The following is a 14,736-nucleotide window of genomic DNA, read 5'->3' on the forward strand; positions in this document are numbered from 1 at the left end:
GAGTAAAATCAAATCATTTTGTGCATCTGTAATAATTGTGTGTATTGAGCTGCCATAGTAAAATAAACATGTATCGTCAGCGTATAAAGTTATGTTTCCTGTTAAACCTATTTCATTTATGCTATTAATATAAATCGGAAATAGCATTGGACCTTATATTGATCCTTGAGGAACGCCAAAATTAACAGGTTTCGGCTTACTCTTATATTCTCTGATTTTCACTTTCTGACTACGGTTTGTAAATAGGATCTAAACATGCTATGTGCATAGCCCGTTATTTCTAGATTTGCTAGTTTTTCCAAGAGTATTTCATGACTTACAGTGTTGAACGCCTTTTTTAGGTCTATAAATATCCCTAGAGCTATTTTCTTTTGGTCTATATTTACTTTTAGTTTTGTGAAAAGGTCTATTGTAGCTGATTGTGTATTTGATTTTTTCCGAAAGCCATATTGATTGTTGATATAATATTGTTAGAGTTTACGTATATTTCTAAGCGATTATATATAATTTTTTCAAAAAATTTTGAGATAATAGGGAGAACAGATATCGGGCGGTAGTTGCGTGGATCACTTTTACTGCCTGACTTAAAAATGGGAGTAACTTTGGCAAGTTTTAAACTGTCGGGGAAAATGCCTCGTTTGAGATATTTATTTATACAGTTTGTGAGATCGGAGATGATTAATGTCTTGATGCATTTGATAACTTTAGTGTTTATGCCATCAATGCCAGCAGCCGTATTACTATTAAGATTGTCTACTATCTTGCTGACTTCATCGGTAGATGTGAGTGATAATTGAGAAAGTTGTGTCGACACTGTCTTAGTACCAATAAACACATTAGACTTATGGTATGTAGAAGATATTGCATTAGCCAGAGTCTCACCAATAGTAGAAAAGAAATAATTAAAATATTCACAAATTTCGACTGGATCACAAATAGAATCTTCTTCGGTTTCTAGCTTAGCTGGAGCAGTAATATCCTTCGATTTTTTGCAGCATAGGGTATTTATTAGGGACCACATTTTCGAAGGCTTATTTTGACAATTTCTAAAATATTTACAATAATATTTAGTTTTATAGTCTTGTATGATTTTCGCCACATTTTTTTTCTCTGTCATAAACTCTTGACCTATTTTAGTATATTGAGGATTCTTTCTATATTTTAGCCATAGTGCATTTCTTCTATCTATACCCTCTATGATATTTTTATTTATCCAATCTTGTTTAACTGTGTTGCATATCTTTTTTTTTGTTTATTCTACTCTGTTTTATGCTTTTTATTATGTTCTCTTCTAAAATACAATATTCTGATTGTTTACTTTCCTTGGTGCAGCTTTCAATGTTTTTATAGAGTATTTGATAGTCAATCGCTTGATATGTAAGTGTCTTAATCGATAACTAATAACCATCCCACCAATAACAATGGAAATTGCAATTCACGCGTCCCAAAATAAGGCGATAAGAATCACTTAACGGGTATATTGGGACAGCTTCACATTATTGACAGCTAAATACTGACAGTAGAATGTAGTTCTTCATCTCTATCTGCAGATAGTATATTGGGAACGGCCGTTAGATATTTGCAGCTTTGGGGTAGTAGGATTTACGACGGAACCATTTTTTAATAAAACTAAACTATAGTTAAACTAAAAAAATAAAATTAAACTTATAAATTTTATTTTAAACTTATTTAAATTTAATTAATATCCTAGTTTAAGTGCAGGGCCACATTATACACTAAACAATAAGGGGTTAAATATTAATTCAACTTCAAACTTCAAACCAAATATCAACGGTGAAAATGAACGGCAAATTCCATCTTAAACGAAATTGAAAGAATAAAAAGTTTCTTTATTTGAATTTATTCATTCTGCAGCACCACCTTTTTGCTGTTTTCGTCAAATTACTTCTTCACCCCTTTTGAAATTGTCTTCATTAGATTATGTATGAAGTTCTCTATTATATTTTTATACAACTTTATTTCCTTCACCTGTAATCACATTATTTAGAAACTTTTAAACCAAATATTATATTACTAGCTGTAAATACTACACAATTTTTTCATATAAAATATTTCTGGATCTTTCTTACACTTTCCAAAACATTTTCATTTGATGAAAATAAAGGGTTAGATTTGAAACTTTTCCAAATAATTCTAGAAATCCCTAGATCATTCTTGAATTTTCTAGAACAATGTATACGTCAACCCCCCTATCTTCTACACCCTTATAGGTATTGACTTGCAACCACCATACGACGACCTGTATAGCCGTGTGGACGTAAACTAAGGGTCCCGGGTTCAGATCCCGGTAGGTGCAAGAATTTATATAATTAATATGGATGTTTGTTTCCCAGTCATGGATGTTTATATGTATTTATGTATGTTTAAGTAAGTCTACTGTCTTAAATATATCGTTTTCTTGCAACCCATAACACAGCCCATAACTTGGGGCAAGATAATTTGTGTAAAAGTGTGTCAATATATTATAATATATTTTTGACTTTGACTTTCATACATTATATTACCATAGTGCACGATGGGAGCCTTATACCTATTGCGACATACAAACACTATGCGTCTGCGACGAGTTTTAGCTGCAAATTGAAATATAGGGAATAATACCTTCATATTTATACATCTAATATATAAAATTATCATGTCGCGGTGTTTGTAAACTCCTTCGAAACGGCTTAACCCATTCTCATGAAATTTTGAATGCATATTGGGTAGGTCTGAGAATCGGACAGCATCTGTTTTTCATCCCCCTAAATGTTAAGGGTGGTCGACGCCATTTTTTTTTTAATGTTTTTGAATTTTTTTTTTTAATTTGTTTGATTATGAGTCAGCATTAAAAAAATACATACAACTTCAAATTTTCACCCATTTACGTTCAACAGTTACTTTTGTATCGCGATTTTAATATCGGCAATACAACGTTTGCTGGGTGAGCTAGTATATTATATGTGTATATAGATATTCATTTATTTATCATATTAAATATTAGTATTTAAATTGTAAAACATTTATGATAGTGTTTTAGTTTTATTCACAAAATATTGATTAGTTTATGTGTTAACGTCATGATCTGCCTTAAGATATCCTTATTATATATATTTTCTATATGGTACTTTGTTACAGCATGATTTTTAGTTTAATTTTAATATTTCTCAAACGGCTCGTTCTATTTTAATGGGTTTTAACTTACCTGACTGATTTTGAATTATTTTCGATGTCAATTTAAGCAATACTTAGCCATAAAAAAAATTGGTACTCTGACCGTTAGAAATGTCGTAAGACACTCCTTCCTTATTCAAATTTAATTTTTTTTTATATTAAACAGGATATGAATACAAAGTGAAAGTAAAAAACTACCACCCATTCGAAAATTTATGCCTTAGAACTGGTTCTTCGGTAGAAGCATTTCAGCGTGCTTCATCTTTTTTTTTTTTATAAAATATCGATATAACCAAAATCATCATATACATATTCTAACGGCGGTCGCTCCGTTCCCAATTTGTGGTGTCATTATTATTTAAATATATTAATGGGGAAAATGAAATTACATCATGAAAATAAATTTTAATGTTCGTCGGTGTGTGGTTAAATAAAATAAATATCTAAATATTAAACCTTAGTCATATTTTCGATCCATGATTTAATTTCTTCATTTGCAATTTTTGTGTACACTCCTGGAATGTGGGCCCGAGCACAACCAGTCCCGTAAGACACTATTCCAATCTGAACTTGCGAACGTGTAAGCACCACAGGACCTCCAGAGTCACCCTGGAACGTCAGAATAATGTAATGTAAATAATTCATTTTATTAACAACTAGCTGACCCGACAGACGTTGTTCTGTATATAATAAATAAAATAATGTTTTAGATGCTCTAGGACGCCACGGGTTATCCTGCCTAAAATCGGCAGGCCGTATCAGTCGTCACGCCAGCATTAATGAAGTCATCCGCAGGGCATTTGCTGCTCTTAATATACCAGCTGTTTTAGAGCCAAATGGTATTACCCGCCGCGATGGCAAGCGTCCTGATGGAATGACGCTGGTGGCTTGGGCACGGGGAAGGGCGCTGGTGTGGGACGCTACTTGCGTCGACACTCTGGCTCCTTCTCATGTCCAAGTTACGTCAGTTGGTGCTGGGGCTGCTGCTTCGACTGCCGAAGACAGCAAGCGTCGCAAATATGTTGGTCTCAGTGAGTCATACATCTTTGTGCCGTTTGGTGTCGAGACACTTGGCCCGTGGGGCCCAGAGGCGCGGAGAATGTTCAAAATACTATCTTCGCGCCTCAATAAGGCTACTGGAAATCCAAGCGCTGGCAGCTGTTTCGGTCAACGGATCAGCCTTGCTATCCAACGCGGTAATGCTGCCAGTATTCTTGGTACGCTTCCACGTAATGATAGTTTTAATTTTATGTAGCCGTAGTATTGTAAATATAGTTATAAGATTTGTTTTATTAAATATAAGTATCTGTGGTATCATTAAGAAAGTAAAATAATGTTTTTATATGAATTTGTCAATAATATATCATAACATCAAAAATTACTTCGTAAATTATGCACCCTGCTGTCGTAATGAAATTGTTTCACAGCAGAACTGTCAAAGCGTGCGTCAATAAATTCTCTCATAGAAATTATGTATGGACACATCAAAGGAAAAACAAATTTGTTGTTTTTATTTAATTTAGCAGCATTTTCCTATTTATTCACCTTTTAAACCTTCCCTGGACTTCCACAAATAATTCAAGACCTAAATTGGCCAAATCGGTCCAGCCGTTCTCGAGTTTTAGCGAGACTAACGAACAGCAATTCATTTTTATATATCTAGGTATGTGGTTAAAAAAGAGAAACATATTAGTGAACTTGACATTGCTCTTCTTATGAAAAGTAAGGACTAGTATTTCGCATAAAAAAAATGCCGTCTTTGGTGTATCTATAATATCTGTACTTATTAACATGGTCTGTTTACTGAGACATAATCCCTATAAGAATTTAGAGGAATAAAAATAAAAGAGTTTTTTCTTAAGGCAACTAAGACATTTTATGTTTTTAATGAAAAAAGAACAAGACGAGCAGGACGTTGAGTTGATGGTAAATGATACGCCTTGCCCATGATAATGCAGTGCCGCTCAGAATTCTTGAAAACCCCAAAATTTTTGAGCGGCTCTACTATTGCCCTCTTCACCTTAAGATTTAAGATGTTAAGTTTCATTTACCCAGTAATTTCACTAGCTACGGTGCCCTTCGAACCAAAACACAATAATGTTTACACATTTCTGCTGTTCGATAGCTGAACTTAGTCATAATTGTTACAATATTGTAGAATCTATAAACTCAAGTTTGCGGTTCACCGCAAAAAAAAACCATTTATCGTATCACCGCACTCGACAACACTGTTAGCCTCGCCTAGTATCGGAATACTGGTCTTGAAATCTCGAGCGATTGCCAATTCCGTGTTCATCTGGAGGGCAAAGCTAAATTGGCTTCGAAGAAGCTGGACGTCATAAATAGATCAGGGCAATACTCCAAGCAGGCCCAGATTATAGCGCTAGAGCTTACAAAACGCAGGTCCGGCCACACATGGAGTAGTGCTGTCATCTCTGGTCTGGCGCACCCCAGTATAAGCTCGATCCATTTGACCGTGTGCAACGCAGAGCAGCTCGAATTGTTTGGGACCCAGTGCTCTGTGAATGGCTGGATCACTTGGCGTTGCGTAGAGACGTCGCTTCATTGTGTGTCTTCTATCGCATTTATCACGGGGAGTGTTCCAAAACGCTGTTTCACCTGATTCCTGCCGCTGAATTAGACCTTCGCATGAACACCACAAGTTAAAATATCATCCCCACCAACTGGATGTGTGGCGGTCCTCCACAGTGCGGTTTTCAAGAAGCTTTCTTCCTCGTACTACAAAGGTGTGGAATGAGTTTCCTTGTGCAGTGTTTCCGGAACGATACGGCAAGGGTACCTTAAAAAAAAGCGGCAACGCTCCTCTGATTCCTCTTGTGTTGCAAGAGATTGTGGGCGGCGGTAATCACTTAACACCAGGTGACCCATACGCTCGTTTGTCCCCCCTTTCCATAAAAAAATCTAGGTAACAACATTATAATACATTATCGTACGAAAATTTCCCAATGATCCTCTTTGACTTCGGCTATATTGCTTTATGAAGTAATATCCATAGTTCAAGATGTCAATTGTTGAAGTATTATTACTTCTAAAATTAAAATGATATTGAAAAAGTTTGTAATAAAAATATGACGTACTCTTGAACTTTCAAGACATCGAATATCAGATATTTAATATTGTATTGCTATTTATTATAGTTCCTAATATTAAGGAAATATCCAAATGATTTGTGTTTTCTTTAGTGTTAATTCCGCCAATATTTGTCTTTAAACAATTCGACACGTGTTTCGCCTCTACACGACGCGTCTTCAGGACATGTTGCCAAAATCTTGCACGAGACTCAGTAGTCTTAGTCTCGTAATTAAGGATTTCCGCAAAGTAACGCCTACTTCAATAAATTTTATTAAGGAAATATTAACATTTTGTCGCAAGGTCTCGTGGAGTTATAGCAAAAACTGATCGCTTAATGGATCAAATTATTATCATAAATCGGCAGTTGACGATGTGCTTCAGATCCCCCTTGAAGCACGGCACATGATTTTATGAGTTTAATGAGAACTCGCTTTGGTCAAGCATAACAGACTATGCAGGGAGATCTGTGCATACCTTTTCAATTTTGTTGTTTCAATTTCTTGGATATTATGCTGAGGACACACAACAGATTCGTCAATCTTTTGACATCTGATCATTGCCTCTATAGCAGTGTAGTCAAACCTAAACCCACTGTTGATTTTTTTTTATAAAAATAAGGGACGAAACGAGTAGGATGTTCAGCTGATGGTAATTGAGACGCCCTGCCCATTAAAATTCAGTGGCGTTTAGGATTCATAAGATGGAGACATAAGATGTTAAGTCTCATTTGTCCAGTAATTTCACTAGCTACGGCGCCCTTCAGAACGAAACACAATAATGCTTACACATTACTGCTTCACGGCGTTGTGGTACCCCTAATCTAGCCGGCATCCCGTGCAAAGGAGCCTCCCACTTCAACCTGGCTTCGCTCTCACCTCTGCAATTGGAGAATGACACCGTAGCCTATATAGCAAAATATGATGTTCTTTTAAGAAAAATCTGCTGAACTTCGAGCCGTTATAGATTTTCCATGGAATCTATTTACATCTACGATACCTTTTTGCACTTTAGACACAACATAAAATCAAATAACCTGTAAAATGATTTGAAATATAAATAACACTTGGATGCAATAGTATGAAGGATATTAATGACCTCATTTTTATCTATTTTATTGCTTCATAAAATAAATATAAAGTCAACTGCTATACTACATCCTGCCAATTACTTATTAAATGATGTGAAAACATTCGTTTTTACTAGAATTTTAATATTTACTTATCTGAGAACTAGATTATTTATACTTAAAGCAATAAATTTAGTAAAACAGATCACCTGGCATGTATCTCTGCCACCTTTATCAAATCCAGCACAAAACATCCTCGGTGTCAGGCGACTACCATAGTGCTTACGACACTCCTCATCAGAAACTACAAACAGTTCTACTTCTTTTAATAAGTCACTGGTCTCGCCGTTTTCCTAAAAGAGTATACAATAAATATTATCCAATAAAGAATCATAGAAATTCATGTTATTTAATTTCAGGTCATTTAAAAATTGAGCATTGTTCCAAAATTGACAAAGGAAGCAATTATGTCCCATAGATCTTGAATGATATTGTAAATTGTATAGATAATATGTAAAATATATCTTACTGAAGTAGTACCCCATCCAGATACAGTTACCCCTGTCCCAGGTTTGATATTGGTTCCGCTTTTCACAAGTCTTATAGCAGCCTCATTTATTCCATTGAGTTTCAATGGTTTCTCAAGTTGTACAATACCAACATCGTAGTCGCCAGTTGAAGTATTGTAATTAGGATGCCATGTGAAGTTGCGTGCCTTTGTTTTTGGTAATATTGGTACTTCCTATAACGTTAAAGCAATTACATTAACAATTATTTGCATAATTATATTAGACACATACACACTATACGATGTCCTCAAGAAGAAACTACCTACGACACAGACTTACTAACATTGCTGTACGCTAAATTCACATTGATATCCTCCTGGAACTGGGAAAATATGGATTATTCACTATGTCACTGAAGCACACATTGTCTAAGACATAGAACCAATTCATCACCCTACCAGAATGGCCTAAATAATGAAAACTATTGGTTAACGTGAGTAAGACCCAGTTACATCGGAGAAGGTACTCACTGAATGGACAAGTAATATCATGATCACTGACACCGCCGGTGATATACCTCGGGGCCACCACAGATCGTCGGTTCCATATAATCGAATACGTGACGAAGACCGTCACAATGACTATCGTTGCGAAGGTCTTACTTTACATTCAGTGTTCTCCTGAAGCCTGATAGTGAAAATATTTTCCATAAGAGTAACCTACTTTGTTGACTCATGTAAGCAGTACCTTCGTGGTCCACGTTTATAAGCCCTACTAATAAGATGTATGTGAGGAACCAGGCCATCAAAAGCGACTTCAGAGTCAAAAGTTTACACGACCATCGTTACATAGCTATCAGTATGTTCACACATGCTCACGCGTTAAATCTCCACGATCTGTGAGATTTTGCCTCCTCCTTCACACGGATTTCTAATAGCTGCTGCTACCCGTGCGACCTCGAATGGGACGATGAAGAGGAGTGATGTACTTGGGGTTGGCTGGGGCCTGCACTTTGAACTCCATTACGCCACTTATGAAAAGATGCTTACTAAGATTTGTAACCCGTTAGGGTGCCCACCATGATTCGGATACCGTGTCATTTTCAAGAATTTTTATGTCGACAGGTCAGTTTGGGCGATTGTGCAGATATCGCTTCTTTTGACTGCCTCAGCTTGAGACGTTTATCCGTCGGGTGTTGTGAAGATTGTTGGTGAGAGAGCGTATCTATGAACGCATTTGGCTGAAGGGCAGCGGCAGAAGTGGCAATGGGCCGGCCACTTGGGTTACTGATCCCTGCCTTCCAAGTTCGTCCGCTGCATCACTCCCCAACAAACTTCTGTGTCCCTTGATGGCGCAGAGTTACCCAATAGGCAACTCGATCCAGCCATTGATGACACTCGTACATTAGTTGTTGTGTGGCAGATAGTTTCAAGGAACTGTCTGCCACGTAAAGCTGTAAAGTGAGCTTCCTTGCGCAGTTTTTTCAGGTTGATATGACATCTGCAAAGAATGCGCGTATGCCTATTTAAAAGGCTGATAACACTCCTGTGAATCCACTCGTTACATGTGAATATTGGAAGGGGTGATCACTTACTATTACTTAACAGCACGTTCTCTTGTTTTACTCTTCTGTAAAAACAAACGGTTATTTTTGCCTGTTCAATATAGAGATAGCATATTCTTGATATATATATTTTTTAAATCATCATCATTAACTTATTCAGAAACAAAATTACACTAATTAAGTAATTCTCGTGTTTCGTATAATATCAATATTTGTCTCAAAATCATTAATATGTTTTTGTGTGTGACAATTTAATAGTCCCTACCAATTTTTCTCATGTCTATTTAATAAGTACATTTGCGTGTAAAACTTTCGCAATAAATTATTTACCTGATTTTTTGTTTAGCAATTCGTCAATTGTGACGCTTTATGGGTAGTTAATTCAATAATTAATGTAGGTATTATCTATTGCATGGTACGCATACCGTAATAATTACATTACCACTAGCTTATTTTTGTTACATAGGCAAGTAGCAAATAATAATCAACATGATCTTATTCTTAAATTATAGTTAATAATTTTATAAGTGGAGATATTTTTCTATTAATGATGAAAAAGTATTTGGAAGATGTAAAATAATCAATTAGAATACTAACCTCAAATAAATTGTTTCCTAGTGACACCAACTGCATACCGTTTTCCAATACAGTGCTGCCCGCGATTACGTAAACGTCTTCGAATCTAAAAAGTGAAGTACATTGCCATAATTATTTTAATAAGTAAATAAATAAGCCCTAAATCATGATAAATATTGGTGTATTTTTATAATCAGATCTAAACAAGGTATCCATCTATTCCCATTTCAATGGGAGACTTCTTTTGAAAAGCGCTTGCGTTGAAATCAATGAGCTCTAATTTATTTTTGAATGAAAATAAGGCACCCGACGAGCAGGACGTTCACCTGATGGTAATTGATACGCCCTGCCCATTACAATCTAGTGCCGCTCAGAATTCTCGAAAAACCCCAAAAATTCTAAACGGCACCACAACTGCGCTCGTCACCTTGAGACAAGATATTAAGTCTCATTTGCCCAGTAATTTCACTAGCTACGGCGCCCTTCAAACTGAAACACAACAATGCTTACACATTACTGCTTCACGGCAGAAATAGGCGCCGTTGTGGGTACCCATAATCTAGCCGGGAACCTGTGCAAAGGAGCCTCCCACTGTTTGATTAAATTTAAACAAACGTAAGAATATTTTCTGATGACTGACGTATTAAATTACGCCAAAACAATGCTGACATACACAAATTAAATTTGAAAACAAAATTTATGAACGATGTGGGACCCCAAACCCATGACCTCTCGCGTTCCGTGCAAGCACTCTTTCCACTGAGCCAACCGTTGGAGTGAAGTATCATTAATAAATTTTATATGTTTCGTTCAACTCTCAGGTTGTGGCTTCATCTACACGATCTACTTTACAGTTGATAACCTTCTCAACCCCAATATGTGTATATTAGGAAATTGACTTAATATATCGCTCTTTCAAAAGCAATTTGTTATGTAAAATAACAAATTGTTTTATATTAGTATTGAGTAACTTAAAACAACTTAACAAAACTATCTATGGTTAAAATTTTGTTAAAGTTAATACTTACTCATACAAGCAGTGGGCAGCTGTTAATATATATGATGCACTTATTATAGAACCACCACATTGATAATAGCCATTACCCTTCACCATTTTTAGGGACACTTGATACGGATATTTTTTTATAGTTGTGGTGACTCCACCAACAATCTTACCATCGACCAAATGATTACCTTCGTCACCCAAAACATCTGAAAAAAAAAGTAAAATTTACAAATATTACAAAATTTTCTCTAGTCTTTCTTTATGAAAATAAGGGACGAGACGAGCAGGACGTTCAGCTGATGGTAATTGATACGCATTGCCCATTACAATGCATTGCCGCTCATGATTCTTGAAAAACCCCAAAAATTCTGAGCGGCACTACAACTGCGCTCATCACCTTGAGACAGAGGATGTTAAGTCTCATTTGCCCAGTAATTTTATTGGCTACGGCGCCCTTCAGATCAAAACACAGTAATGCTTACACATTACGGCTTCACGGCAGAAATAGGCGCCGTTGTGGTACGCATAATCTAGGCGGCATCCTGTGCAAAGGAGCCTTAGGTAGTCATTGGTAGTCATATAAACATCAAAATTTAATATATTAAATCAAAGTTCACAGTGCGTTTTTTCAACTTACTTTCTTGCAACGCAGAGCAGCTCGATTTTTCGGGGACCCAGTGCTCTGTGAACAGCTGGATCACTTGGCGTTGTATAGAGACGTCACTTCAATGTGTGTCTTCTACCGCATTTATCACGGCGAGTGTCCCAAAAAGCCCTTTGCATGACACGCCACAAATTGGATATCATCCCCACCATCTGGATGTGTGGTGGTCCTCCACAGTGCGGTTTTCAAGAAGCTTTCTTCCACGTACTACAAAGGTGTAGAATGAGCTTCCTTGTGCGATGTTTCCGGGACGATACGGCATGGGTGCCTTCAAAAAAAACGTGTACACCTTTCTCTGGTGTTGCAAAAGAATGTGGGTGGCGGTGATCACTCAAAACTAGGTATCCCGTACGCCCGTTTGTCCTTCTTTTCCATAAAAAAATAATAATATCACATACCTTCCAAAACACTAAATAGAATACAATATAACAAAAGCGAATACGTTAGTCTTTTCATATTGTCGCGTTGAAGAATAAATGATATAAAACAAATTGTTTTAAATAGCATTCCGTTTAGTTTTTTAAAAGAAATAAATTATTTCTTATCTACGAGTACATACGTTTTTTAATCAATCGACTCGACTCGTTCAAATATTTAATTATTCTTTAGGATTGTAATCATCCATGAACTCAGGCGAAGGTTTCTACTGAATTCAATGCCTTAATATATAAAGCCTCCTTTTAAGGTAGTTAAGAAACATATATTAAAAAATTGGGTACGTTTTATAGACCTGCTTTTTTAAATTTAAATGCACTTTCACTATACGTCGACAGTTCTTTATACGATTTATCTATTTTCCAGTAAATCACACTGTGTAATAGCAAATAGCCAGTTTTTCCCAGTTTCCTGGATTTTTCCCCACAAACCTTATGTATAAATTTTTTAAGGATAATAAAGTTTTATCCCTCAACAGGTAGATAGGGTTGTAGAAATAAGTTTTCTGATACCTACATAATTATATAAGGCTTAATTGTTAATTGCTTTAATAAGTAGATTATAAGTAATTTTGTATATATATCTTATTAACAAATATAGAAATTTGAAATTTGAATTTTTTTTAAGTAAATCACACGTTAGTAAGTGAAAAATAATGTAAGTAGATACATATTTTTTATTATCCTAATAAATTAATCCTATTTAAAATAAAAAACACTTTTAAAGGATTATAACGCGTGTTTTTGCGTGGTTTTTTACATTAGATTTTTGTTCTTATTTTAGTTTAACCCAACGTTTCCAACAACGTTTCGTTTTGTGGTGCTGTTATGTGTTGTGTTTAGTGATGCTGTTCTTAAAAAAGGGCGATAAATTGCTTTTAAAGAATGCCAACAGAAGAAAGCCATGCATATAAGCTGTTGTCTAGGAATATCCAGACTTCCATCCTCCCGAAAAAGCCGGATTCCTAAAAGGCTTTAGCACCATAAAGCACATACATAAACTGCGGCAGGTTATACAGTTATAACATAAGCCTATAAAGCTCGTGGTCACTCAGAGGTTAATCAAGAGAGCTATGCTCGGAGTTTCCCTGCGCGATCAAATCAGAAATGAGGAGATCTGTAGGAGAACCAAAGTCACCGACACAGCCCAAATGATTGTGTAACTGAAGTGGCAGTGGGCACACGTTCTATGGACAGATAAGTCCTCGAATGGCGACCACGCACCGGAAGACATAGTGTTAGTAGGCTCCACAAGATGGACCGACGATCTAGATAAGATCGCCGGAATACGTTGGATGAGGGCAGCGTAGGACCGATCAGCATGGCGATCTTAGATGGAGGCCTTCTCCAGCAGTGGACGTCTTCCGGCTGATGATGATTGATAATGATATCTAGTGCCTACACTAAAACACATTTCCTAAAACAAGGCCAAAATATATTTTTATTGACGATATATGAGATTAAATATCTTTGGGGGTTTAGATTACATATTGAATTTTGTCAGATATTTAGTTTATTTTGTCACCAGTATCTAGATATTTAGATAGGAATTAGAAAAGTAAATTATGCATATCTTATATTAGTCAAAACATTATCTATATTCTAGTATTCATTCCTTCATACATTATTGTAAACTATAAGTACAAAATTATACTACCGACCGATGACTCATTGAGATGATATGTTTACTCAAACTGTTATTTTAGCGAATGCAGTGGTATGATTATTTGGTATTTTACTTCTTAACGTTGAATTGTAGGGGAAAATAATTTGACCGACATAAGGGTACACGCAAACAAAATGAAATTTATTTTAAACTAATCTGTCTCTATAAAATTGGTAATAATTATAGTGTAGTCTAGTTTAGATATAGTTAAGTTTAATTTCTTAATTTCATACTTATTTTTATATTTATTTTACTTTACTTCCTTTGACAAACCAAAAATATTGATACACAAATATAATAATATCAGCAAGGAGACTTTAAACTAAAAGACATATCAAAAATATTAATAATGGCATGTACAAAAGATTTAGAGAAATACATATAATTTAAATTAGTGTAACAAAAATTATTGTAATTTCTACAAATTCAGCTTCCTTACGAAGGGAGTCAATGACATTACGACGAAAGCAGGTTGACGTGGAATTAAATAAATTTAGTTGCTGATTACTTTAAGTAAGTGTATTAAATTGGCGGCAAATATTAAATGGCGGCAATAATTGATGCAGGAGTTATATAATTAACTTAGTCTGTCCATAAATACTGTTTCAATTAAAAATAATCAAAATGTTACATTTGAATTTGGAATATGTCATTTTTATATGATTGTTCATTGAGTTTTCTCATTTTGGCGCCAATACATTGTACAGTATTTTGCGATACAAAATTGGAGTTGGGTGTTAAAGAGAACCGAATCGCTGTGATTGCATTACACAAAGTAGATATGGAGCCAAACGCAATTTTAAAAACTCTCCATACGCTTGGTATTAGTAAAATGTTTGTGTACCGGGCTATTGATAGTTTCAATAAGAACTCTTCTCTATGTGACAGAAAAAGATCTGGCTGTGCACCTACTGTTCGGACAAAAGGGTGGTCAAAGCAGTAAGGGAAAGAATTCGAAGAAATCCTATCTGAAAGCAATAATTT

General features: G+C 35.5%; 1 protein-coding gene across 2 annotated transcripts; it reads right to left on the minus strand.

Moving 5' to 3' along the window:
- Positions 1–1,829: 1,829 nt before the first annotated feature.
- Positions 1,830–12,182, minus strand: LOC126970466 (trypsin-like). Of its 2 annotated transcripts, XM_050816377.1 has the most exons (7): positions 12,051–12,182; positions 11,011–11,194; positions 10,004–10,088; positions 7,863–8,075; positions 7,543–7,686; positions 3,631–3,783; positions 1,830–1,989 (listed from the first exon to the last, which is right to left on the minus strand). In XM_050816377.1, the coding sequence occupies exons 1-7, from the start codon at positions 12,157–12,159 to the stop codon at positions 1,903–1,905; spliced, it is 975 nt and encodes a 324-aa protein (XP_050672334.1). In that variant the 5' UTR covers positions 12,160–12,182; the 3' UTR covers positions 1,830–1,902. The 2 variants fall into 2 exon arrangements, with proteins under 2 accessions (XP_050672334.1, XP_050672335.1); XM_050816378.1 differs by lacking the exon at positions 1,830–1,989 and having other exon boundaries at positions 3,568–3,783.
- Positions 12,183–14,736: the final 2,554 nt, after the last annotated feature.

The sequence above is a fragment of the Leptidea sinapis genome, chromosome 21 (assembly GCF_905404315.1).
Source record: "Leptidea sinapis chromosome 21, ilLepSina1.1, whole genome shotgun sequence".
Lineage (NCBI taxonomy): Eukaryota > Metazoa > Arthropoda > Insecta > Lepidoptera > Pieridae > Leptidea > Leptidea sinapis.

Excerpts from the sequence above, each read along its gene's own strand:
- LOC126970466 (XM_050816377.1), bottom strand. The coding sequence starts at position 12,159 with ATGCTATTTAAAACAATTTGTTTTATATCATTTATTCTTCAACGCGAC. Across the intron at positions 11,195-12,050 it reads TCTATTTAGTGTTTTGGAAG|ATGTTTTGGGTGACGAAGGT; the intron begins GTATGTGATATT and ends TTTTTTTTTCAG. Across the intron at positions 1,990-3,630 it reads GGATCGAAAATATGACTAAG|GTGAAGGAAATAAAGTTGTA; the intron begins GTTTAATATTTA and ends ATGTGATTACAG.